Consider the following 25,102-nt stretch of genomic DNA (forward strand, 5'->3'; position numbering starts at 1 on the left):
TCCCCCATGAATTTCTTCCCAGCATTCCTCATGCTTCTGCCTAATGTGTGCTGTGGAACTGATCTTAATATTACCCTCGACCAGACGTCGTTAGGCGGGTAAATCTGCATGAGGAGCTGAAGATACACTATGGTGCGCTTCAAAAGGGACTGTAAAACAGATGTGATTTCAGATTTCTCTTTGTCATAGATCCCTGCCAGCTTCTTTTTACCAAAATTAATTACATCTTTCTTTTTCTTTCCTAGTTTATTTATTTGTCTTGAGATTTATAAACTGCTTTTCGGTTACTCCAAACCACCCAGGTTCCTCCCCCCCCCCCGCCCCTATTTTTGGAGGTCTGGGGGAGGGGGCTCAGTCTCTTCTTTGATTTTTTTAAACTGAATTTTATGGATAGTTGAATTTGGGGATTGGAGAATGTTTTTAAAATATATTTGTGTTCTCAGATCTTTTTATTTTTTAATTTTGTTGTAAACTCATGTGCCAGCCTCTCTTCTTCATTAAACCTATAATTGTAAATTCTATAGTCTATAAATTCTACAATAGTTCTACCATATTAATATTGCTGTTCTGTTTTTAGCAGAGCTGAATATATGATGTTTCACTTGGTGTATGTTACACATTTCAGGTCACATCTTCTGATGATGTTACATGAGCTTCTTTTAAACATGAATTTGTTGTTTTCACGAAAAGTTTTTGTTAGCTTACTGGGAATTGTTTCTGCCATTTTTTGGTTGTTGTTGGTAACATGAATATTAGTAGTGCAGAAAACATATGTGTACCTTAAAGAACAATTATAAAGTAAAACCCTTCCAATGAAACCCATTTACTAAAATCTTTAAAAGTCTTCTTAATGTTTTGATATGGTTGGGCAATTTCTACTTACCATGACTATTCCATATACGTCTTTACCCCTCTAGTTTCTTCTTTTTCCTTCTTGTATTTGCTAATCTCTTTATTGAAAAAAAATTTTTCGTGTATAAATACTAGTTGGGGAAAACTTGTCGTACTTTTTTTCATTTAGTTTCTCCTACACATTAGACACTGCCCTAGATCCCAGGGTTGCAGAGATGACTGATTTGGGGGAACTAACTCAAAGGAACTAAAGGAACTGATTCAAAGGTCATGGTTGACTTGAATGCCTTCATGCAATATGATGGGTCATTTAATTCAAGTAGTATTAACAATAATTTATGATCACAGAAGCTGTGGATTTATATGAGAAATATAAATTATAGGTAAACATAAATAGTAACATTCCCCCCAAACAGAATATAGCTATTCCAAATCTATCATCTACTTTCAGTAGCTTAGTAATTATCTGTATATATATATTAATATTTGTATAACATATAATGTATCCATAATATACATTATTATTTTTTCATTTAATACTACATTGTGACTTTTTCCAAATCAGTAAATATTTAATTAATTGATTGATTGATTAATTTTGCACAATTAATTTTGATGGCCAAATGGTATTCCATTATATGGAGGTATTATAATTTATTAACTGGTCACCAGTTGTTAAAAATTGAGCTAAAATTGACAACTATGGCTAAATCTTTGCAAGCATACATAACAATTTCCATAGAATACTTTTTAGAATACCTGGATCATTCAGTATGTACATTATGTAAGCATTTTAGTTGAATACCTAACATACACTTACAAAGTGGAGAAGTGCAGAAATCTTAAGTGTAGTGTGATAAAATTGTCCAGAGTGAATACCCACCATGTACCCAGCACTCAGCTTAAGAAACAGATTATTACCCCACACCAGGAGCCCACCGTGTAATCCCTTTTCGTCACTACCCCTACACAAGGGTAATTACTGTACTGACTTACACCTCTATAAGTTTTGCTGTTTTTGAAAAGTCTGTATATAAATGGAATTATGTCATGTATACTATTGCACGTTTGACTTTTCTCTAATACAAATGTTTTTTCTTTTGATACACGTTGCTAAGTTCTCTCTAGAAAGGTTATTTCAGTTTATTTTCCCACTATGAATGCTACATTCTCACTAAATTGTGGACATTATCATTTAAGAAAACGTTTTTCACAATATAATCAAGGAAAATTATATCTGGTTGTTTTAATTACTTGTTTTCTCCAAGTGAAACAGCTTTTTTACTGTTTATGAATCATTTGAGTTTTCTCCTAGAAGTTTCTTTTGACACATTGTTTTCTTACTAACATGTAGAAGGTTAATGTACAAAGAACAAGTGACCCTTTATTTTATATATATTACAAGTGTTCTCAGATTTGCTGCCTTTTAATTTTGACACTAAAATTTTAGATTTCACATATATTAAGTCTGTCTGTATGTGGCATTTAAAAAGCCCTCTTCAGTTCCAGTTTTTATAAACACTTACAAATGTTGGTGAATTTTACTCTTCCTCCCTCTGACCCTCCCGCCCACTGCGCTGGTCTTTATGATTATGTGTGCGTTCATCGGTAGGTAACCCACCGGACAGTGCTACAACTCCCCCTTAAACAGTCATCAGTGTTGTAAAGGAATTTAAAAGGAAAAGGTAGTCTTTTATAAGACCCAACTATTTATTACTTCTGTTGTTCTCATATTGTTTTTGATGTTTCTGGTTTCCTTCTATTATTATGGCCCATCAGCCTGAACAATGTCCTTTAAAATTTCATCTAAAAAGTCTGTTGGCAATGAGTTATTTTCATTTTCTTCACTTGAAAATGCCTTTATTTTTGAAAGATATTTCTGTTAGATATAGAAAATTAAAAGGTATTTTTTTCTGCTCCAATAGTTTTTCTTTTCCATCATGACCTCCAATTATATGTATGTTAGATTTACAGGTCCCTGAGGCTCTATACATTTTATTTAAATTTTTCTCCTTGGATTTTTAAAATTAGATGATTTTTATTGATCCGTCTTCAAATTCACTGATTTTTTTTCTTGACATCTATTCTGTAGTTCAGCCCAGGAAGTTCTTCTGTTTCAGTTACTGTATTTTTCATTTCTAAATATTTTATGTGGTGGTGTTTTTTTTTATAGTTTCTATTTTTCTGCTGAGAATGCCTATCTTCTGATTCATTTCAGTGTGTTTTCTGTTAGTGTGTACCTTCATAGTTCTGATTTCGGCTTTAAAGTCTTTGATTGTACAGCATCTGGGTTACCTCAGAGTTGGCATCTCTTGATTGTCTTTTACCTTTGGGAGTTGGTTACATTTTTCTGATTCTCTGTACGTTGAGGAATTTTGGATTGTATCCTAGCTGTTGTACATGCTCTGCTGTGTTGTGTGGATTCTCAGTAATGTTATCATCGTCTAGAGAACGTTCGTGTTTGGTGTAAGCAGGTGATCTGCCCAGTTAAAGTCAAAATACAAGTTCTGTAAGCGGTATCTGGGCAGACAGTGGTTCAGATCGGAGTTTCATTCTTTAAGCATTTGGTACATTGTTTTGGGCTTCTACTGTGCATATACACTTAAGAAATCTGTCTGAGACTTGTATAAGTTTTTCAGATCTTATTTTAGTTCTCTAAGCTATTACTTGTTGGTTTGGATTTTTTCCACACAAGTTTTCTCAGGGATTAATCCTGGGGCTTGTGTCAGCGATCCAGGTTTTGGTTCAGTTCTCTCAGCCTTGGTCGTGTTGTTTTTGGTCTCACCAGGGCCATGTAGCTCAGGGGTTCGGCTGAGACTTGTGCAGCTTTATACATAGAATTAGGGGATCCCCTGCTCTATCTCCTTCTTCCCTGTATTTGTTCTATACACCCTTATTTTTTCAGAGGTGAAATGTATTAGTTTCGTCTAAGTTTAGTTACCCAGTTGTTTCATAAAGTGCCTGACTGTGTAGTGAGGCTAGCTATACAAGGTATTTAAGAAACTGAAGACTAGAAAAGTTAATTTAACTAAAAGTTATCAAGAACCTGCCATGTAACAGGCTTGTGCTGGGTAAAGGGCATAAAAATAAAAATTATTCATAGGCTTTACTTAAAAATAAGTTATAGTCTGATAGGGCTAACTAACTAAAGTGTTAGTATAATAAGCACTACATCAAAATTCTGTATCATAGCACATTCACTCGGCAGACATTAATTGCATGCTGTGGGCCAGGCGCTGCTCTGAGCGTAAGGGTGCGGTGGGGAACAGGATAGACACGCAGGAGTGAGTGGAAGAGAACAGTTGAATTGCTCAGTGCAGAGGTATTTCAGGAACATCAGCTGAAAAAATGTTATATTTCAGAAACGATCTCATTAGCTGCATGGTTTTCTATAATTGTAGCTGAGTACTATATAGCTTTATGATTCTGTTTGACAGAATTATAAATAGTATTTTGATTTTTCTCTCGGCATCTAAAGTATAATGAATCCGAAGGTTAAATATTGAATTTGGTTTGGATTCCATCCATATTAACCTTATAGATCAATAAAACTTCACATTCTCAATAAAAGCAATAGTGTCCTGTTTTTAAACACTATTTTCTAAGTTTTATTTAATGCCAGTTTTAAAAGCAGATTAAATCAAGCTAGTCCCACTAGCGAAAGATAAAAGGCGTGGTATCATTTAAAGTTTAAACAAACAGAAATGAAAACTGTATTCATCCGAATGTGTTCACTCCTGTTGGGGCCTTTCTGTACTGTCATAGCAACCCTCAGAGTTCCTTTGAAGGTGCTCTTTTGAATGTTTGCTTAAACATAAATTTTATTTGAGTACTATTACTCATTTTTATTTTATTTTGAGAAAAAAGTAACATGTAAATATTCCATTGATGTTATTGAAAAAATATTTATAGTGGTTTGCTTTCAAATCAGATGCACAGTAGCAGAGGAAATTCAGTGAGCTATCTTTATATAAAAGAGTACGTTGTAATTACTCACTGCCGTGTAGTGAAACCACCCCAAAGCCTAATAATGCCTTGAAGTCACAGTGATTTGGATTTATTTGTTTATGATCCCGAAGTCTGCACTGGACTTGCTACCAGTTTCTCTGCTGGTGTCCGTGGGGTCTCGTCCACTTGCTGCAGTAGCTGGGAAGCCTGACCGGAGCCGGGGGGCCCACAGTGGCTGACCCTACACAGCAGCGCTGCTGCCAAGGGTCTGGGGCAGCCAGGGCCTCTTCTCACGGTCCCCCGCCATCAGCAGTCTACCATGACCATTTCTCTGATGAAACGTATCGATTATTTTATTAGCCTTGTTACCCTTATTACGTTGTTTCTGTGGGACAGGAAAGCCAAATTATATTACTTTATTTTTACTTAAAACATCCTTTCCAGGAAAAATGGTGACTTGCCCTAGTTTAAGAGGTGTCTGGTACTTGAAACAGTTTCTTACTTGCCACGTTTTAAAAGACTGAATAATAAATTATGTCATAGAATTAATTTAATCATTTATTTTCCTTGTTTTTAAAACAGGCAATTGCTGGCTACTTTGATATATATTTTGAGAAGAATTGCCACAACAGGGTAAATATTTTGAGTTGTCTCATAAGAATTAATTATGTGAAATACATTGTATTTTATTTTTGTGCCCCAAGGTGTTTGATCATAAACATTTTGCTGTTGTAAGCAGTTGGAGCTTTGTGTGATATAGTAGATTAATGTACCATGATATTAAATATCTTGTACTTCATCAGATATTTTTGAACTCTACCAATGCAGGTCATGTTCTCGACGGGCCCCCAGAGTACCAAAACACACTGGAAACAAACAGTATTTCTATGGGAAAAGCCATTTTCAGTTAAAGCAGGTAAGAAAGAAAAATAAATGAGGGGGGTATGTTAATTTATTTTGAAGTATACAATATTCATTCATTCTACAACCACTTATGTGCTCACTCTATTTGAAACATTTATAATATGCTGAAATAAGATGGTATTCCATTAAAAAAGTTATTTATTAATTTAAAAAAATTTTATTGAGTTTTTTTGAGTTACATTTTTACTTAAAAACTTACACAGGTTTCAAGTGTACAACTCCGGAACACATCATGTGTATACCACACTGTGTGTTCACCACCCAGCGGCAAGTGTCCTCTGTCTCCATTTTCCCCCTTCACCCTCGTCCATCCACCCCGCCCCCGTTCCTCTGACAGTCACCGCACTGTCGTCTGTGTCATCTGTGTCACCTTTCCCAGCCAGCTCCCAGCACCCCTCCCCTCTGACAGCTGTCAGTCTGTTCCCTGTATCCATGAGTCTGTGTCTATTTGGTCTATTAGTTTATTTTGATCATTAGATACCACAGGGAAGTAAAATCATATGGTATTTGTCTTTCTCTGACTGTCTTATTCCACTTAGCATAATATTCTCCAGGTCCATTCACACTGTCACTAAAGGTAAGATTTCCTTTAAGGAAATAATTTAAAGGCCCTGTCCAGTGTGGCTTGATGGGAGTGTTGTTCTATACACTCAAAGGTTGTGGGTTTGAATCCTAGTCAGGGCACATACCTAGATTGGGGGTTTGATCATTTGTTGGTCAGGGAGCATGTGGAGGCAACCAATCAATATTTCTTTCTCACATCAGTGTTTCTGTCTGTCTGTCTCTCCCTCCCCACCCCTTCCTCTCTTAGAAGCAATGAATAACTGTTCTTGGATGAAAGGGAAGAAAAGTAATTTAAAGAAAACTTTTAGTTAAAACCAATTTCTGCCCATTAAAATTTATGTTACATATTATGATGTAGCTCTTAATTTGAGTACCACAGAATACTTCAGAAATTTTTAAGTAATAATTAGTACTTACTAAGTTTCAAACATAACCAAAAGAAAGGTAACCAACTGAGTAAAGGTAAAGTAAAAATGAAAGGGACCGTTTTTCAGCATTATCTTACTCAGTGGACGTTTGTCTAGAACGCAGCCCACTGCCTCCACCTCCTCTAACCCCGCAGTGTTCAGGACCGGTCACTTCTGCTGTCCTTTGTCTTATGCCTCATTGATGGTTCACTTATATGAGTCCCCATAGTCCTCACGCACTATGCACTTAGCTCCAAAAGTTAGAATTGGATTATGAAACCTTTTCTAAAAGGCTTGAAGACGCATATTACACATGAGTGTTTTTGTCCCACCTTTACTGAAAGCTTCCCGACCGTAGGAAAGCTGAATGTACAACAAACTTCAATGGAAAATTATTCAACATTGCTAGGAACTCAGAGGAAAGATAATGCAAACTATAAGACTTTGTTTCTTATCTATCACTGTGGGGAAAAAAATATGTAAAATGTAACAGTGCCAAGTGCCGGCAATAATGTAGACAAAGGTAACTTTGATGCTCTTCTGCTGGTGGTCTTAACTGGTACAACAACTTTGGAGAACATTTTGATACCACAGAGTTAGGTATAGATGTACCATCCCTACAACCACAGGGCTTTTCTAGGCACGTGTTCTGACAGTCTCTCCCACAACCTGTGCACAGGAACTTCACAGTAGTATGGACTGTAGAAGTGAAGAATAACAGCAACTCTAATGTCCATCAACAGAAAATAGATAAATATGGTAGTTGCATACAATAAAATATAGCAGGTGAAATAAATCAAATACGTGTTTCTAAAAAGCAATATTGAATATAAATGTTACATAATGATTCCTACAATATACCATTTCTATGACTTTTAAAAACACACACACACATAGAGTAAACACACACAGTAAAAGTAAGAAGCAACACTTAAGAATGGTAACCACTTAATTCAGTGTGGTGTTTACCTTTGGAGAAGGATAGAGATAAGATCAGGAAAGCCTAGGAAGGAATTCAGTGCCATATAGCTGAACTATTTTTTTAATTGAAGGAACTGTGGGAGAATGTTAGTATTTGACAAAGCTAGATCGTGGGTCCCAGGGAATCATTACATTATTCTTTATATGTTTAAAATATTTCATGAAGAACTAATGCCTGTCCTTCTCAAACTATTTCAAAAAATTCAAGAGGAGGGAAGAAGACTTCCAAGCTCTTTTTACGAGAACAGCATTACCCCAATTCCAAAACCAGATAAAGACACTACACAGAAAGAAAATTATAGGCCAATATCCCTTATAAACATGGTTGCCAAAATCCTCAACAAAATATTAGCAAACCAGATCTAGCAACCCATTAAAGAGATCATACACCAAGATCAAGCGGGATTTATTCTGGAAACGCAAGTTTGGTACATTTGCAAATCAATGAATGTGATACATCATAAACAAAATGAAAAATAAAGATCACATAATCACATCAATAGATGCAGAAGAAGCATTTAATAAAATCCAGCACCACTTATGATAAAAATAACTTTCAGTAAAGCGGGAATCAAGGGATCAAACCTCAATATAATAAAGGCCATATATGAAAGCCCTACAGCCAACATCATACAATGGGCAAGAACTTAAATTGTTGCCCCTAAGATCAGGAGTAAGACAGGGATGTCAGCTTTCACCACTCTTGTTCAACACAGTGATGCATGCACTGACCAGCAGTGCCCACGGCATCATGGATGAGACATGAGACAAATTCACGCCAACTGTGGAGGAAAAGGGCCCACACAGCTACTTCCTCAAGGGGGAAGAGTCTCCGAACAACCTGGCCACCCTCTCAGGGGAGAGTGGCTTGGAGTGGCCTGGCAGCTCTCAGAGAGAGAGAGTGCTGACCCTGCCTAGACAGCCTTTTATTGTTTTTGTTTTTGTTTTTTTGCACAGGAGTTCAGGTACAACTTATTAATCATTGTCAGGCAGTAAAACAGTATATAGTATACAAAGAACCATTAGGGCTTCTCCTAGGTCAGGGTCTGTCAGCTAAAAGGCTACAGAACTTTGGGAACATAAACTCACTTTCTGCTCAGGCCTTTATTATTGAACTAAAAGCATTCTCAGCAAAGCAGGTCTCACAAGATTATTAAGAATTCTTGCCCAATTACGCAGGCCCTGCGCTAGCTGGTGAAAGGTTGCACCGTCTTCCCCGTCACAGGTGTTCAGGCTTAAGTGGATTAGAGCCAGGAAGCACTTCTCCCAGAGGACATGGGGACTTGGGCTTCATCAAAGCCAGGAGGCGAGGGTTCATCACTGCCTCTTTGTTGCAGCCCCCGAGTCCTTCCATGATGGCTTCCCAAGTGATGGTGTCTGGCCTAGGCTGCCCCTCCTCTGAGGGGCCTTACCTGTCTCTGACCATCCGACCATACTTTGGGGGCAGGGAGATGAAGCAGGGGCAGCATCTGCTGCCAGAAACAAGCCTTGTTTCCTCAGTGGCTCGCATTCCAGAGGTTGCTCACAGCCTTAGACATGGGAGATGATTTACAAGTTCTGAAACCAGGCAGAGCAGTTCCCAACAACATAGTACTGCCAGTCCTAGCCACAGTGATCAGACAAGAAAAAGAAATAAAAGGCATCCAAATTGGAAAGGAAGAAATAAAACTGTCGTTATTCATAGGTGATATGATCTATGAATCATAGATCACCTTAAGGTAGAAAACCTTAAAGACTCTACAAAAAAAAACCTACCAGGTCTAATAAATGAATTCGGCAAAGTAGCAGGACACAAAATTAATATTTTGAAATTGGTGGCATTTTTATGCACCAATAATGAACTACCAGAAAGAGAAACTAAGAAAACAATTCCATTTACTATTGGAACAACAACAACAAAAAATAAGGGACCTGGGAATGAATTTAACCAAGGAGGCAAAAGACCTGCACTTGGATAACTATAGGACATTGAAGAAAGAAATTGCAGAAGATACAAATAAGTGGAAGCATATACTGTGTTCGTGGACTGGAAGAATCAACATTATTAAAATGACCATACTGCCTAAAGCAATCTAGAGATTCAGTGCAATATTAAAATACCAATAATATATTTCACAGAACTAGAACAGATATTCCAAGAATTAATATAGAACCAAAAACACTCCACATAGCCTTAGCAATCTTGAGAAAGAAGAACAAAGTTAGAGGAATTACAATTCCTAATATCAAACTATACTTTAAGGCTATTGTAATAAAAAACAACCTGGTACTGGCATAAGAACAGGCATATTGATCAGTGGAACAGAACAGAGAGCCCAGAAATAGACCCACCCCTTTATGGTCAGTTAATATTTGACAAAGGAGGCAAGAGCATGCAGTGGAGTAAAAACAGTCTCTTCCATTAGTGACACTGGGGAAATTGGATGAGTACATGCGAACAAGGGAAATTAGACCACCATCTCAAACCATACACAAAAACAAACTCAAAAAGGCTGAAAAATGGAAATGTAAGTAATGAAACCATAAACATCTTAGAGGAAAACATAGGCAGTAAAATATCAGACATCTCTTATAGCAATATTTTTGCTGATACATCTCCCAGGACAAGGGAAAAAAAGGAAAAATAAATACATGGGACTACATCAAACTAAAAAGCTTCTGCCCAGCAAAAGAAACCATCATCAATAAAATGAAAAGAAAACCCAGTTTATGGAAGAACATACATGCCAATGATATGTCTGATACGGGGTTAATATCCAAAATACATGAAGAGCTTATACAGCTTAACACCAGGAAGACAAACATTTTAATTTAAAAGGCAAAGGGCCTGAGTAGACACTTCTCCAAAGAGGACATACAGATGGTCAGTAGACATATGATAAAATGCTAAATGTCACTAATCACCAGAGAGATGCAAATTAAAACAGCAATGAAGTATTACCTCACATCTACCGGAATGACTGCCATTAGTAAATCAACAAACAAATGCTGGTGAGGATGTGGAGAAAAGGGAACCCTTGTGTTCTGCTGGTGGGAACACTGACTGATGCAGCCACTATGGACAATAGTGTGGAGTTTACTTAAAAAATTAAAAATGGACCTGCCTTTTGACCCAGCAGTCAGTCCCACTTCTGGAACTATATCCTAAGAACCCTGAAACACCAATTCAAAAGAATATATGCACCCTTATGTTCATAGCAATGTTATTGACAATAGCCAAGATTTGCAAACAGCCCAAATGCCCATCAGTAGATAAGTGGATAAAAATGCTGTGGTACATTTACACAATGGAATACATGTGGCCATAAAAAAGAAGAAACTAGTACCTTTTGCAACAGAATGGATGGACCTAGAGCTTATTATACTAAGTGAGATAAAGCCAGTCAGAGAAAAACAAATGCAAGATGGTCTCATATGTAGACTTTGATGGGCGAAATAGAAACAGAGGCGTGGAACATGGAACAGACACAGCTGTTGTTGGGGGGATGGGGGACAGGATGAAGAAAGGTGAAGGAATTAGCCAAAAATCATACATGCATAGCCCATAGGCACAGATAACAGTGTGGTGATGAGCAGAGGGAAGGGGGAAGTAGGGGCTGGGTGGAGGTGGGCAAAGGGGAGGAGAGAATTGGGACATTTGTAATAGTGTCTACAGTAAAAATGAAGTAAAAAAAAATATTCTATTTTTAAAATGATAAAATATTCCATACAGTCCTGAAGTTTTGATTTCACCGTTGACGCACACGTCGAATTCAGTAGCTGCAGGTAGACACTGCTAGAGTGAAGCAGCACCGTGCTGTTGTGCTCACTGAGTTGCAGCGCTGTGGGGAGAAAACCCAGGTGGTGTCGGTTTTCTCCAGGAAGGGTGAGCACAGCAAATCTAAATGGGGCAACACAGAGGGAAGCCTTGCACATTCTCGTTTCTGTGTTTTTGTGTAGTTCTGGTATTTGGATCGATGTTTAGGAACTTGAAAATGTCGCTTTCTTCTTCACCATAACTAGTCTGTGGTCTTAGTGCTAGAATTTTAAAGGCATTGTCAAGTCGTTTGTTTTAATCTTGAAGAAAATTTAAAATGGCACTTGAAAATTCTCCTACCTAATTCCAACCAAATATTAGTCGATGTCTAGTAGAAATGTGAAATCCTAGCTGTTCCTTCGTTAGTAATCCTGGTACTCGATTCAACACTTTCAGAATACTCTGGGGGAGCTGTGTGATTCTGGTGTTGCCTTCTGACACTATCTGCCTTCCCTGTATCCTTCACCGCCACCGTGTGTGTTCTCGTATTCAAATAGTAAGGCCAGTACATTACAAAATAGAACACCCTATAGTGGCACATCCTGAAGAAAGATTTGAAAGGAAACCCTGGCTGGTGTAGCTCAGTGGATTGAGCGCAGGCTGTGAACCAGAAACTCATCAGTTCGATTCCCAGTCAGGGCACATGCCTGGGTTGTGGCCAGGTCCCCAGTAGAGGGCATGCAAGAGGCAACCACACATTGATATTTCTTCCCCTCTCTTTCTCCTTCCCTTCTTCTTTTTCTAAAAGTAAATAAATAAAATCTTTTTTAAAATACCACAATTAAAAAAAAAAACATTTGAAAGGAAGAGTTCAAAGTAAGGAAAATGTGGTTATTCTCAGCTCTGGAAGGATAAAGAAAGGATCGTGTAAGTACATAAGTATATCACCTCTTTCTTTAACCTGATAAGCCTCTGGTGGTGATACTAATGAATAGAAGCCAAAAGTTCTGGAGCAGAGAACTGAAGAGGACGTGCTAATCCGAAAATCTACACAGGCTGTAGATGTGTTGAGTTTAAATGAGTACCTAGGATGTGCTGTGTAGAAGTGCCTGAGGTCGGCCAAAGCAGCCGGATCAGCTGTGAACCAGCCGCTCCTCAGAGTTTACAGAGCTGTGGTGTGTAAGTTTCCACCAGCTATGTCAGGAGTCCCTTTGGACCCTATGCAGTAGAGATTCCAGAAGGACTGTAACTTCACAGTGGGGACACACTATCGCTAGAGTGAAGGCTACTTTGCATGCTCCTTAATGGAGCTTGACTGCAGGCCTTGAAAGGGAAAACTGAGCCATAAGTAATGTTAATGGCGACAAAGGAAAAAACCAGAAGCCAGACACTCAGCAACATAAAATTCATAGTGGCCAGATTCAAACACTGAATAGAAACAAGTGGTAGAATTGACACTCAAGCATGTTGAAACCTGTGACTGCTTTCATATGAACGTAGTAAAGTACGGAAAGATGTAAAATCTAAATAGAACCACTAGGAATGAAAATCACAGTATCGTAAGTGAAGATGTCATTTGATGAAATTAATGGTAGAAGAAAAGACCAGTAAACTTGAAGATATAGCAATAAATGTGTATAAAGTGCAGTATGGAGGGAAAAAACCAATTTTTTAAAATTAATGTGTCCTCAGTAACCTGTAAGAACAGAGAAGAATTTAAATGTAATTGTAGAAGGTCTTGGAAGAAGCAGGGGCAGAAAATACATATGAAGAAATAATAATGGCCAATTTTTTTATTTGACAAAAACTCTAACACAGAGATGGAAGAAACCCAGTGAACCCCAAGTAGAATCAATGTGAAGAAAATTAACACCAGAACACTTCATTCATAAATAAAATGCTGATAAACAGTGATGTTTTGGGGTTTTTAAAAAAAATTTTAAGGTTTTATTTATTTTTAGAGAGAGGGCAGAATAAGAGGGAGAGAAACATCGATCTGTTGCCTCTCGAAAGCCCCTAGCCAGGGACCTCGTCTGCAACACAATCGTGTACCCTGACTGGGAATCGAACTGGCGACCTTTCGCTCTGCAGCCTGGCTCTCAATCCACTGAGCCACACCTGCCAGGAAGTTCCTTTGTTTTAATCTTAACATTATCCAGAGAAAAAGGAAACACAGAGGAACAAAGAATAACCCCAAAATACTCATCAGAAATTATATAAACCACATGATAATCAAATGATATTTACAAAGTGCTAAAACCAACCTGTCAACCTAGATTCTTAAACTGTTCCCGAAGAAAAATGCTGAAATAATTCATCTCCAGCAGGCCAGCAATAGAAGTTATATTAAAGTAAGTTCTTTGGGGCCCTGACTGATGTAGCTCAGTGGATTGAGCATGGGCCTGCGAACCAAAAGATCGTGGTTTGATTCCCTGTCAGGGCACATGCCTGGGTTGCAGGCCAGTTCCCAGCAGGGGATGCACCAGAAGCAACCATACATTGATGTTTCTCTCCCTCTCTCCTTCCCTTCTAAAGATAAATAAATAAAAATTAAAAAAAAGAAAGTAAGTTCTTCAAATGAAGGGAAAAGACCACCAAGTGGAAACTTGGATCTAAACAAAAAATGGAAAATACCAGAAATGGTAGATGTATGAGTACATAAAAAAGCCTTTATTATCTCATTTTTTTAATTTCTTAAAAGGTAATTGACTATTTAAAGCAAAAGAATGTATTGTGGGTTTCAGAACATATGGAGACATAAAATGTATAGTATTTTTAAAAGATTTTATTTATTTATTTTTAGAGGGGAAAGGAGGGAGAAAGAATGGGAGAGAAAGATCATTGTGTGGTTGTCTTTTGTGTGCCCCCTGCTGGGAACCTGGCCTGCAACCCAGGCATGTGCCCTAAGTGGGAATCAAACCAGCAGCCTCTTGGTTTGCAGGCTAGCATTTAATCCACTGAGCCACACCAACCAGGGCATATTGTATAGTTCTTACACTATAAGGGCTATATACTGTGTGGAAAAGGCAAAAATATGGAGGTAGTAAAAAGATCAGTGGTTGCCGGGAGCAGGGGATACAGATACACAGAGCACAGAGGATTTGGAGGGCAGTGGAAATACTCTCCACGATACTATAATGACAGAAAGATGTCATTATACCCTAAGGTAAATTACAGACTTTTGATTATTATGATGTGTTGTCAATGGAGGTTAATCCTTGGTTTAAAAAGTGTGCCATTCTGATGAGGGAGGCTGATAATGGAGGAGGCTGTGGGTGTCGGGGGCGGGAGGATATGGGATACCTCTGTACCTTCCTCTCAGTTTGCTGTTAACCTAAAACTCTAAAGAAATATTTCTAATAAATATGAATGGTCTAAGCATGCCAATTAAAATGCAGAAATAAACTGAATAAAAGCAGGAACAAAGTAAATGCTGTCCACAGAAAACACATTTAAATGCGACGGCACAGTGAGTTCAGTTCCAGGTGAGATGATGTAAGCACATTCCATATCTCACCCAGTGCAGCTGTAAAACCAGAATGTGTGGAACAGATTTGTGATCTCTGAAAAGGAAATGATAGCAGATCATTTGGAAAGGAAGACCAGTGTTTGAAGTATCACTGAGCTACTGATAAATCACCATTTATTTTCCTCCAGTATTCCCTAACCTGGACTCCGAATAGGCCAAAACCTGGAAAAGGGCATCACTGGACAGAGCTCCAAAGGAGCCGTCTAAGTCTAGCTTGAGAAATCAGAAAAGGGTCTCCTAATGCTCACGGAGTGGGGGAAATGCCCATTTTTCCTCTCTCTGTTCTCTCATACTCCCCTCCCCTGATCATTTTGCCATGGCAGCAGTGGCAGCAGTGGGGGCCCACAGACACCTTCAACCCAGAGGGACAGTAGGTAAATGAGCAGGTGTGACAGTGTTCCAATTAAATTTTATTTATAAAAACAGGTTGCCAACCTCATAATGTTTTCATAAGACAAATTTCCAGGTACAAATTGCTTTATTGAAAATTCTCCCAACCACTTAAAGAAGAAATAACACCAATTCTACCCAGGTTCTTCCAGAAAATAGAGCTATGTAATTTTATGAGGGCAGTATAAAAAAATATACTGGGGGCACCAAAAACTAGACAAACATAGTATAGGAAAATTAAACCACAGACCAAGTATCCTTTATGAATATAGATGTATAAATCCTCAACAAAATACTAGCAAATTGAATTCAGCAATATTATAAAAAGAACAACACGATGACCATATTTGAGGTGGGGGGAATTAATCCAGGAATACAGGGCTTACTCAGTATTTTTTAAGTCATTTAATGTGATCCATTAAGTTAACAATCTAAAGAAAAATCACATGATCACATCAATGGATACAGAAAAATCATTTGATAAAATTAAATATTCATTCATGATAAATACTCAAGCAAACTACAAATAACAGAGAACGTTCACCACCTGATAAAGGCATCCGCACAGTCTACAGCAAACATCACATTGAATGGAGAAAGTCTGAATGCTTCCCCCATGTTTGGGACAAGGTCCATCCTCACCACTCCTGTTCTCTTAATGTCACAAGTGTGAAGCTGTACAATAAGGAACAAAAAGAATTAAAAGTCATTGGAAAGAAGGAACAAAACCATCAAGTCATTGGAAAGAAGGAACAAGTCATTGGAAACAAAACCATCATTATTTACAGATAATATGATCGTGTATATAGAAACTCTAAGGAACCTACCATAAAAACTGCAGACTTTAGTGGGTGAATTTCATTTAGCAAAGTAGAAATAGGCTGACTCTACAATTTACATGCAAATGTAAAAGACCTAGAGGAGCCAAACAATTTTGAGGAAGAACCATATCAAAATCCTTTAACTATGTGATTTCTAAACTTTTTAAAAAGTTACATTAACTCAGACAGTATGGTATTGGTATATACTATAGATAGACATACAGCTTAATATAACAAATAGAGAATAATCCAGAAACAGAGTCTAGATAGTAATATGACAAGATTTTTTAATAATTAAAATATTATAAACAGTTATTCTACCTAGATTTTGTGTGTGTCTATATTGTCAGTAATAGTAAATCTTTGGTCAGGGAGGGGGATAATGATAAAACTAGCCCTTGGGAGTAAACTTGATATTTAGAAAGTAGGAAAAGACAATGTGAATAGGAAATTTCTCAAAGAATTCTACATTTGGCCAAAAGCAAAATGGAACTGTAAAGTAATGAGCCTAGTTTTGTTTTTGTTTTGTTTGCTATTTTATTCACAATGTAGATCAAAACTAGTTCCAAGAGGTGCTTTAAACATTTGAGCCCTTCCAGCCTTGTGGGAGTAAGAAGGAGGACTCCCAGAGGGACCAGAGAACACTTACTCTAAGGTCAGATTCAGGGTGTGTTTTTACCTTAAAAATAGTATACGCTTTTATTGTACAAACTTATATGGCAGCGTTTACTTTGAAAACCCGGAACATTTTCATGTTATTCAGCTTTGGGAATATGATTGAAATCAAGCTATTTCTCTTTCTTACATATATACCTAGTAAGGTTTTTTTAAATGGAGAATCCATTTGTGTTTTTTGTTGTTGTTCATCTTTTTTTTAACTCTACACTGTTATAGTGAAAATAATGAGTTTTTATTTTTTCCTCTTTTGGGGAAATGAAACTTCATTGCTGTGGAAGAAACAGTTTTTAAAAACCACTGGATTTAAACCACATGAAATTGATTTTATTCGTGATTGAACTGTAACACTGCTTTGTGGTATAGTAATAGACATCTGCCGATGATTAAAACAGGGTAGTACAACTCAGCTCCGCAGAGAATGTCCTTTGTAGCCCTCACCACAGTGTACACACTTCACATCATTAGTCATTTTATATCTGTCTGACACTGATTAATTACTCCGGTCCATTCTGATGCTGCAGCCACTGCCTTGGCACTTCAGTCAGGCCCAGCAATTGAAGGGAGTTCAGCAGTGTGAAATATGTACTGATTACTGTGACCCTTTGTGCTGTTTAAGATGCTGCACGCACCCTCATTTTGAAATTTAAGTGTATTATAAAACTAGCTATTTTACTTGTATTTTGTTTTAAGACCTGAAAATTATACTGAGCTTATTATAAGGCAATGTTATTCTGACAGTGTTATGTCTGAATAATCTGAAATTATTCAGATCTCTTCTTTGTTTATAATATGATGCTTAAAACTTTTTTGGTAATAATTTAACAAAAGTATCCATTACTAATTCATCTTGACTTGGGCTGTATGTATAAACTGGGAAATACATAGAGCTCTTGTAGGCATATCCGCTCAACCTGAAATGAAGAATTTGATAACCTGCTTTATAAGGACCACAGAACATTCCTATTTTGATCCTGATGCTAAGGATTGAATAGAACATTTACAAACAAGGCAACTTACATTTTTTTAACACTTCTAAGGCAACTAAAAGCAAAAAGGAGCAACCATTAGGGCACACACACCAAAAAGAAGTATTTGCTCACATACATCAACAAGAAAGCACAAAGGATTTTTTTAAGATGGTGGGTAAACATACAAAATAATACCCATCACCACTGATAATCACTGACGTGCAAATTAAAGCAATCAGATTCTGATAGTTGTTTATCTCAATAATAAAGGTGTTTTTATTGTTTTATTTTCATGTATTCATTCGTTCATTTATTTATTCCGGAATAAAAGAAAGTCTTTCATTAGACAGACACACAGGTAGTATGTTTCAGTGGGCTCTCCCTGCTGAGGGAGACCCCGGGTGGGGACCACAGCGCAGGAGGGCAGTGGCAAGGCTGGTGCCAGGGGCTGGGGCCCCATGGACTAGAGGAAGATGGTTTTGTTTGGGGGTTTTTAAGTATATTTTATTGATTATGCTGTTACAGATGTCCTAGTTTTTCCTCCTTTGCTCCCCTCCGCCGGTACCCCCCTCTACCTGTTCCCCACTTCCCTCCAGTAATCCCCCCACCTTAGTTCATGTCCATGGGTTGTTCATGAAGTTCTTTGCCTTTTCCATGGCCTATACCGTTCTTAACATCCCCCTCTCTATTCTGTACTACCCAATTATGCTTCTAAATCTCTGTATCTTCTCCCCCATCCTCTCCCTTCCCCCTCCCAGCTGATAACCTCCGAATGATCTCCATATCTGTGATGCTATTCTTGTTCTAATTGTTGCTTAGTTTTTGTTTTTCAGAGGTGTTCAGAGTGGTATGGCCATAGACCGTTTTTGTTTTTCTGATAGACTGAAACTCTCAGATTCACTCGTTGATAGTTGTGAGTTCGTTATCATTTTACTGTTGATAGTTTTGATCATCTTTTTCCTAAATAAGTTCCTTTAACATTTCATATAAGGGCTTGGTGATGATGAACTCCTTTAGCTTTACCTTGTCTGGGAAGCACTTTATCTGTCCTTCAATTCTAATTGATCGCTTTGCTGGATAGAGTAATCTTGGTTGTAGGTCCTTGCTTTTTATCACTTTGTATAGTTCTTGCCAGTGCCTTCTTGCCTATAAAGTTTCTTTTGAGAAATCAGCTAATAGTCTTATAGGAACTCCTTTGTAGGTACCTCTCTGCCTTTCTTTTGTTGCTTTAAGATTCTCTCTTAATCTTTAATTTTTGGCTGATTTTTAAATTGGATTGTTTGTCTTCCTGGTGTTGAGTTGTATGAGTTCTTTATATATTTTAGAGATTATATATCTCTAAATATATATCTCCTTGTCTGATGTCTCATTGGCAAATATGTTCTCCTGTACAGTCTGTTCCCTTTTCATTTTAATGATGGTTTCTTTAGCTGTGCAGAAGCTTTTTAATTTGTTGTAGTGTTTCCCTTAAGATCAGGAACAAGACAAGGGTGTCCACTTTCACCACTCTTGGTCAGCATAGTATTGGAGGTCCTAACCACAGAAATAAAAGGCATGCAAATACAAAGGAGGAAGTAAAACGGTCATTATGCAGATGACATGGTAGTGTACATAGGAAACCCTGTAGTCTCCACCAAAAACTACTGGACCTAATAAGTGAATTTGGCAGAGTACTGGATACAAAGTCGATATTCAGAAATCAATGGCATTTTTGTACACCAACACTGAAGTATCAGAAAGACAAACTAAGAAAAAATCCCATTTACTATAGGAGCAAAAAATAAAAATAAAGTACCTAGGAGTAAATTTAACCAAAAATGTAAAAGACCTATACTTGGAAAACTACAGAATGCTAAAGAAAGAAATTGAGGAAGATACAAATAAATGGAAGCATACATCCTATTCACAGATTGGAAGGATAGTTGGTTTTTTAATTGTTGTTCAAGTACAGTTTTCTGCCTTTAACCCCCATCCCAGACCACCCTACCTTCGTTATTATCCGTGTGTCCTTTATACTTGTTCCTGCAAACTCTTCCTCTTTTCCCCTGAAATTCCCTTCCCTGCCCCCTCTGGTCACTATCAGCCTATTCTCCTTTTCAGTGTCTTTGGTTATGTTTTGCTCGTTGTTTGTTTTGTTGATTAGATTCCTGTTAAAGGTGAGATCATATGGTATTTGTCTTTCACTGCCTGGCTTATTTCACTCAGCATAATGCTTTCCAGTTCCATCCATGCTGTTGCAAAGGGTAGGAGCTTCTTCTTTCTGCTGCTTAGTCTTCCATTTTATAAATGTGCCACAGTTTTTTAATCCACTCATTTACTGATGGGCACTTAGGTTGCTTCCAGCACTTGGCTATTATAAATTGTGCTGCTATGAACATTGGGGTGCATAGTTCTTTTGGATTAGTGTTTCAGGGTTCTTAGGATATAATCCTAGCAGTGGAATTGCTGGGTCAAAAGGCAAGTCCATTTTTAGTTTTTTTAGAAAATTCCATATGTTTTCCACAATGGTTGTACCAGTCTGCAATTCCACCAACAGTGAACTAGGGTCTTTTTTCCCCCACAACCTCTCCAACACTTATTGTTTGTTGCTTTGTTTATGATGGCCATTCTGACCAGTGTGAAGTGGTATCTCATTGTGGCTTTAATTTGCATCTCTCTGATAGCTAGCGATACTGAGCATCTTTTCATGTGTCCCTGGATCCTCCGTATATCCTCCTTGGAGAAATGTCTGTTCAAGTCCTTTGCCCACTTTTTTAAAAAGATTTTTATTTATTTTTAGAGAAGGGAAGGGAGGGAGAAAGAGAAAGAGAGAGAGAAACGTCAATATGTGGTTGCCTCTTGTGTGTTCCCGACTGGAGACCTGGCCCACAACCCAGGCATGTGTCCTGACTGGGAATTGAACCTATGACCCTTTGGTTCGCAGTCCGCACTCAATCCACTGAGCTACACCAGCCAGGGCCTTTGCCCATTTTTTAATTGGGTTGCTTGTCTTCTTAGAGTGGAGTTGTGTGAGTTTTTTATATATTTTGGAGATTAAACCCTTGTCTGAGGTATCATTGGAAAATATGTTTTCCCATATGGTTGGTTCTCTTTTTATTTAAATACTGCTTTCTTTAGCTGTGCAGAGCTTTTTATTTTGATGAGATCCCATTTGTTTATTCTTTCCTTTATGTCCCTTGCTCTAGGGGACATAGTGAAAATTGTTGTTGCATGAAATATCTGAGATTTTCCTGCCTCTGTTCTTCTCTAGGACTTTAATGGTGTCACAGCTTATATTTAAATCTTTTGGATAGTTTTATATAGAATTCCCAGTCATTTTATGTGGAGTCTCACTGTGTTCCTCCAGATAGTGAAGCTCTACCTGATGCTACTTGGTATGATCTTAGTCCTGCTAAAGCAAGTAATGGTGACCAATTACAACTTAGCCATCTCTTTTGTTATTTTTAAATGGCTCTTGGTAAATAAATGGAAAAAAACTTAAGTGAGAAGTATTTGTATTAAAAAAAGCATATGTGTATCATATATGATGTATATTATATCATAAATTCCATTTTGGAATAAAATAAAACTTGGAGCATACAGTGTAAGTTTTTAGGGAGTCCATTTTTACCTTTACACAAATTAATCTTTTTGTGTTAGCTGTGTGGCCTGCGTAAGTTCTGTTTTCCAGTTTACAATGTTGGTAGCTTCAACACTAACAGCCTTGTCATGTGGCTCTGTAAAACTCAAATTTAAGTTTTCTCATCTATAACTTTCGGTTCCTGAGAACGTCCTTCCCTGAGGGCTCTGTATAACATCTTTTTTCTCTCTTAAATGCCATTCCACGTGCATGCTCTAAGTTGACAGTGACTTTAGTCTTCAGATAATTCTTCCATTAATTCTTGAGAAACATTGCCTTTTACTGCCTTTCATCCATCCCGTTTTCACTTTCAGCACACTTTAGACATAAACCTGTTGTAGTTGTTGATGTAGTTATTTCTTCTTACCCTTGACCTCATGTGAACTCTTGGAGGGCAGGAATTATATTTTGTATTTTTCTGTGCGTTCAGACTCACCACAGGACTTCATATTCAGGAGTTCAGTAAAACTACTCCCCAACCCTGCATGGCCACTGTAATGTTGCTCTTTCACAAGGATTTGACAATTAAAATGTTTTTGAAAACTAGTGAAGCAGCCCTAGCTGGTGTGTTTCAGTGGATTGAGCGCTGGCTTATGAACTGAAGGGTCACCAGTTTGATTCCCAGTCAGGGCACACGCCTGAGTTTCAGGCCAGGTCCCCAGCATGGGGCGTGCAAGAGGCAACCACACATTGATGTTTCTCTCCCTTCCCCTCTGTCTAAAAAGAAGTAAATAAAATCTTTTAAAAAACTAGCAAACATCTTATAACAAAAAAAGAGAACTACAGGTGTACATTATTACTTTTCTTTTAGACTGTTTTCCTTGAATTCTTAAACATATTTTTCTGCCTTTCTTCTATAGGTGAATCCTTGAAAGGAAAGATCACAGTCCACAAGAATAAGAAGGACCCACGTTCTCTGATTGTGGCCCTCACACTGAATAATTCGACGCAGACTTACGGCCTCCAGTGACAAAGCCACTTGCAGTTTTCATTGCGGGGGTGGGATGAGTAGTGGGTGGTGGTGGAGGGGTTTTGTGGGAGGACGTGGATGATCGATCCTTTCCTCAGCGTCTCCTCCATAGACTTGTGGTGGGAATCCAGCGTCGTTCAGCTGAAGAAGGGAATTCACTGCTTCTGGCGGTCCACCTACACACTCGCATTATGGAAGGCTAGTCGGTGAGGTTTAACCAACTGTGGCCCTTACATTAAGTTTAGGTATATTGAAAATCATTTAAATTGTCCTGAATCTGGAGCAGAGATAGTCTTTTCTTGTTTTTAAAAAGTTTCCTGCTATAAAATTTAAACACTAAGTTATTACTTAGTTATTTGGATAATATTTTACTAAACTAGTAACTGTACCCAAGGTGTTACACATTTTATTGCAGATTTCCTCTCTAAGGGAGAACAGTTTTTAATCGGATTATTTGTTAGATTATGAGGATGTAATAAAGACCAAGTGTGAGGGACTATAGTATGGAAAAGCACATCACACAAATCATATCTGAAGACAGCTTAGTGGATTATAATTCTGTAGTTCTCATTTTGTAGCTTATTCCCTCTTTGCAAATATTCTTTAGCCATTTATTTTTCTCATATTGCCCAGGAAATCTAATTTCAATATGTTTATTCTAGGCTTCATAAGAGTTTTTAAATATTGGGGTAAATATGTGCTTATTTACTAATATAATACCTTCTTCAAATTAGATTTTTGTGCAAAGTTAAATGTGTAACTGTTAGTATATTACTCTTTACAATTGTGTCATTTACAATTGACTCAGTTTGAAATGCAGAATAGAAAACATTTATAAAACATACAATAACCATTAGCATTATAAAAAGATATTTCAAAATATTAAAGCCTTTTATAAAATCAGAAGCATTTAAAACAAGTCCTTTGAAAATGTTTTATTAAGGTGTAGTCAACATACAATATTATATTAGTTTCAGGTGTACAACATAGTGATTGAACATTTATTATATTCCTTACAATATGTTCCCTACAATGTGTCTAATAGCCATCTGTCCCCATAAAATGCTGTTGTATAATCAACTATATTCCCCGTGCTGTGTGCTACATTTCTGTGGCTTATTCATTTTATAACTGGAAGTTTGTACCTCTTATTCTCCTTTACCATTTTTAATTATTCTTCCCTCTCTCCCCTCTGGCAACCATCTGTTCTCTGTATCTACGAGTCTGTTTTCATTTTGTTTCGTTTTGTTTTTCAAATTCCATATATAAATCATATGGTGTTTATCTTTCCCCATCTGACTTACATGTTTCAGTTACCATAATATCTTCTATGTCCTCCATGTTGTCACAAATGGTAAGATTTTATGTTTTGGGTTTGTTTTTTAAATTTCTGAGTAATATCCCATTGGGTACATATACCACCTCTTCTTTGTCCATTCATTTATTTTTGGCCACCTAGGTTGCTTCCATATCTTGGCTATTGTAAATAATACTGCAGTGAACGTAGGGACTGCACATATCTTTTCAAATTTGTATTTTTCTTTTCTTTGGATAGCTACCCAGAAGTGGAATTTCTGGGTCATATGGTAGTTCTGTTTTTAATTTTTTGAGGAATCTCCATACTTGTCCATAGTGGCTGCATCAATGTATAATTCCAGAAGTAGGGCAGGAGGGTTCACTTTTCTCCACATCCTCACTGACACTTGTTACTTGTTGACTGTTCTATAATAGCCATGCTTGGAGGTGTGAGGTAATAGGTCACTGTGGTTTTGATTTGCATTCCCTGAGGGTGGGTGATGTTGGGCATCTCTTCACACGTCTGTTGGCCATTTGCATGTTTGGAGAAATGTTCATTCAGGTCCTCTGCCCATTTTTAAATTGGATTGTCTGGGTCATTTTGATGTTAATAAACAAGTTTTAAGAAAAGAATTTGAGAAAGCAGGGCTCTTTAAAGAAAGGTGGGTCACATGCTTCATTTCAGTTCAACCATTGTTTTTTGTTTTTTGTTTTAAAACAAAACATACACAAGACAACATGGCATAGTGGTAAGAAGCATGAGGTCTGGAGTCAGTGCCAAGGTTGAAGCCTTGACTCAGGCTTTTACTTGCTGTGTGATCTTAGTCACATTCCTTAACCTCTCCCTTTGTCCATGAATGTGCCAATTCGCAAGCTAATATGTTTCACCTACTTACTTAGACCAGTAGTTGACACACAGAAGACAGCCAATGCTAGGTATATAATAGCACCATCTCATACAGTCAAGGACCGCTCCCAAAGAGTACACGGCATTTACATGAGAGCAGTTAGAGAAACCATCAGCCTCATTCAGTACTACCCTAGTACAGGGATGGGTGGGGAGACTGCAACAGAACTTCAAATTTAATATAACAAATACTGCACCAAAAAGAAATTGTCCTTTGGTCTTTCTAAGAGAACTAAACTTCTACCAATGAGAAAATCAACCCCTGCAAATGATGGTGTTTCAGACCATAGTCTCCAAAAAAGAGAAGTGGAGAAAGGAGAGAGGACTTCTCCTTTCACCGGGTTAAACTAACCAGCTTGTTCACTGTGGATTTGGATTCGGACCATAACTTGGAGTGTGTGGTGCAGACAGTACAGCTCTAAGTACACGAATTGTGTCTGCAATGGCTTTGTCTACAGATTTGAGTAGAGGGGGGCGGTAAAAGTGAAGGAGTCCGTAAGATACAGTGGATT

At 37.6% G+C, this 25,102-nt stretch overlaps 1 protein-coding gene across 3 annotated transcripts in view; it reads left to right on the forward strand.

The window, feature by feature from the left end:
• Positions 1–23,677, forward strand: part of PRMT3 (protein arginine methyltransferase 3) — a 111,243-nt gene extending 87,566 nt beyond the window's left edge. For all 3 annotated transcript variants that reach the window (XM_037162202.2, XM_037162194.2, XM_037162209.2), the window contains 3 exons: positions 5,383–5,433; positions 5,629–5,716; positions 22,278–23,677. In XM_037162202.2, the coding sequence (XP_037018097.2) occupies positions 5,383–5,433; positions 5,629–5,716; positions 22,278–22,387 (249 nt within the window). In that variant the 3' untranslated portion in view covers positions 22,388–23,677. The remainder of the gene's footprint in view (positions 1–5,382; positions 5,434–5,628; positions 5,717–22,277) is intronic.
• The last annotated feature ends 1,425 nt before the right edge of the window (positions 23,678–25,102 follow it).

This window comes from Artibeus jamaicensis, unplaced genomic scaffold (genome assembly GCF_021234435.1).
Source record: "Artibeus jamaicensis isolate MK-2021 breed Jamaican fruit bat unplaced genomic scaffold, CSHL_Jam_final contig_797, whole genome shotgun sequence".
Classification (NCBI taxonomy): Eukaryota; Metazoa; Chordata; class Mammalia; order Chiroptera; family Phyllostomidae; genus Artibeus; species Artibeus jamaicensis.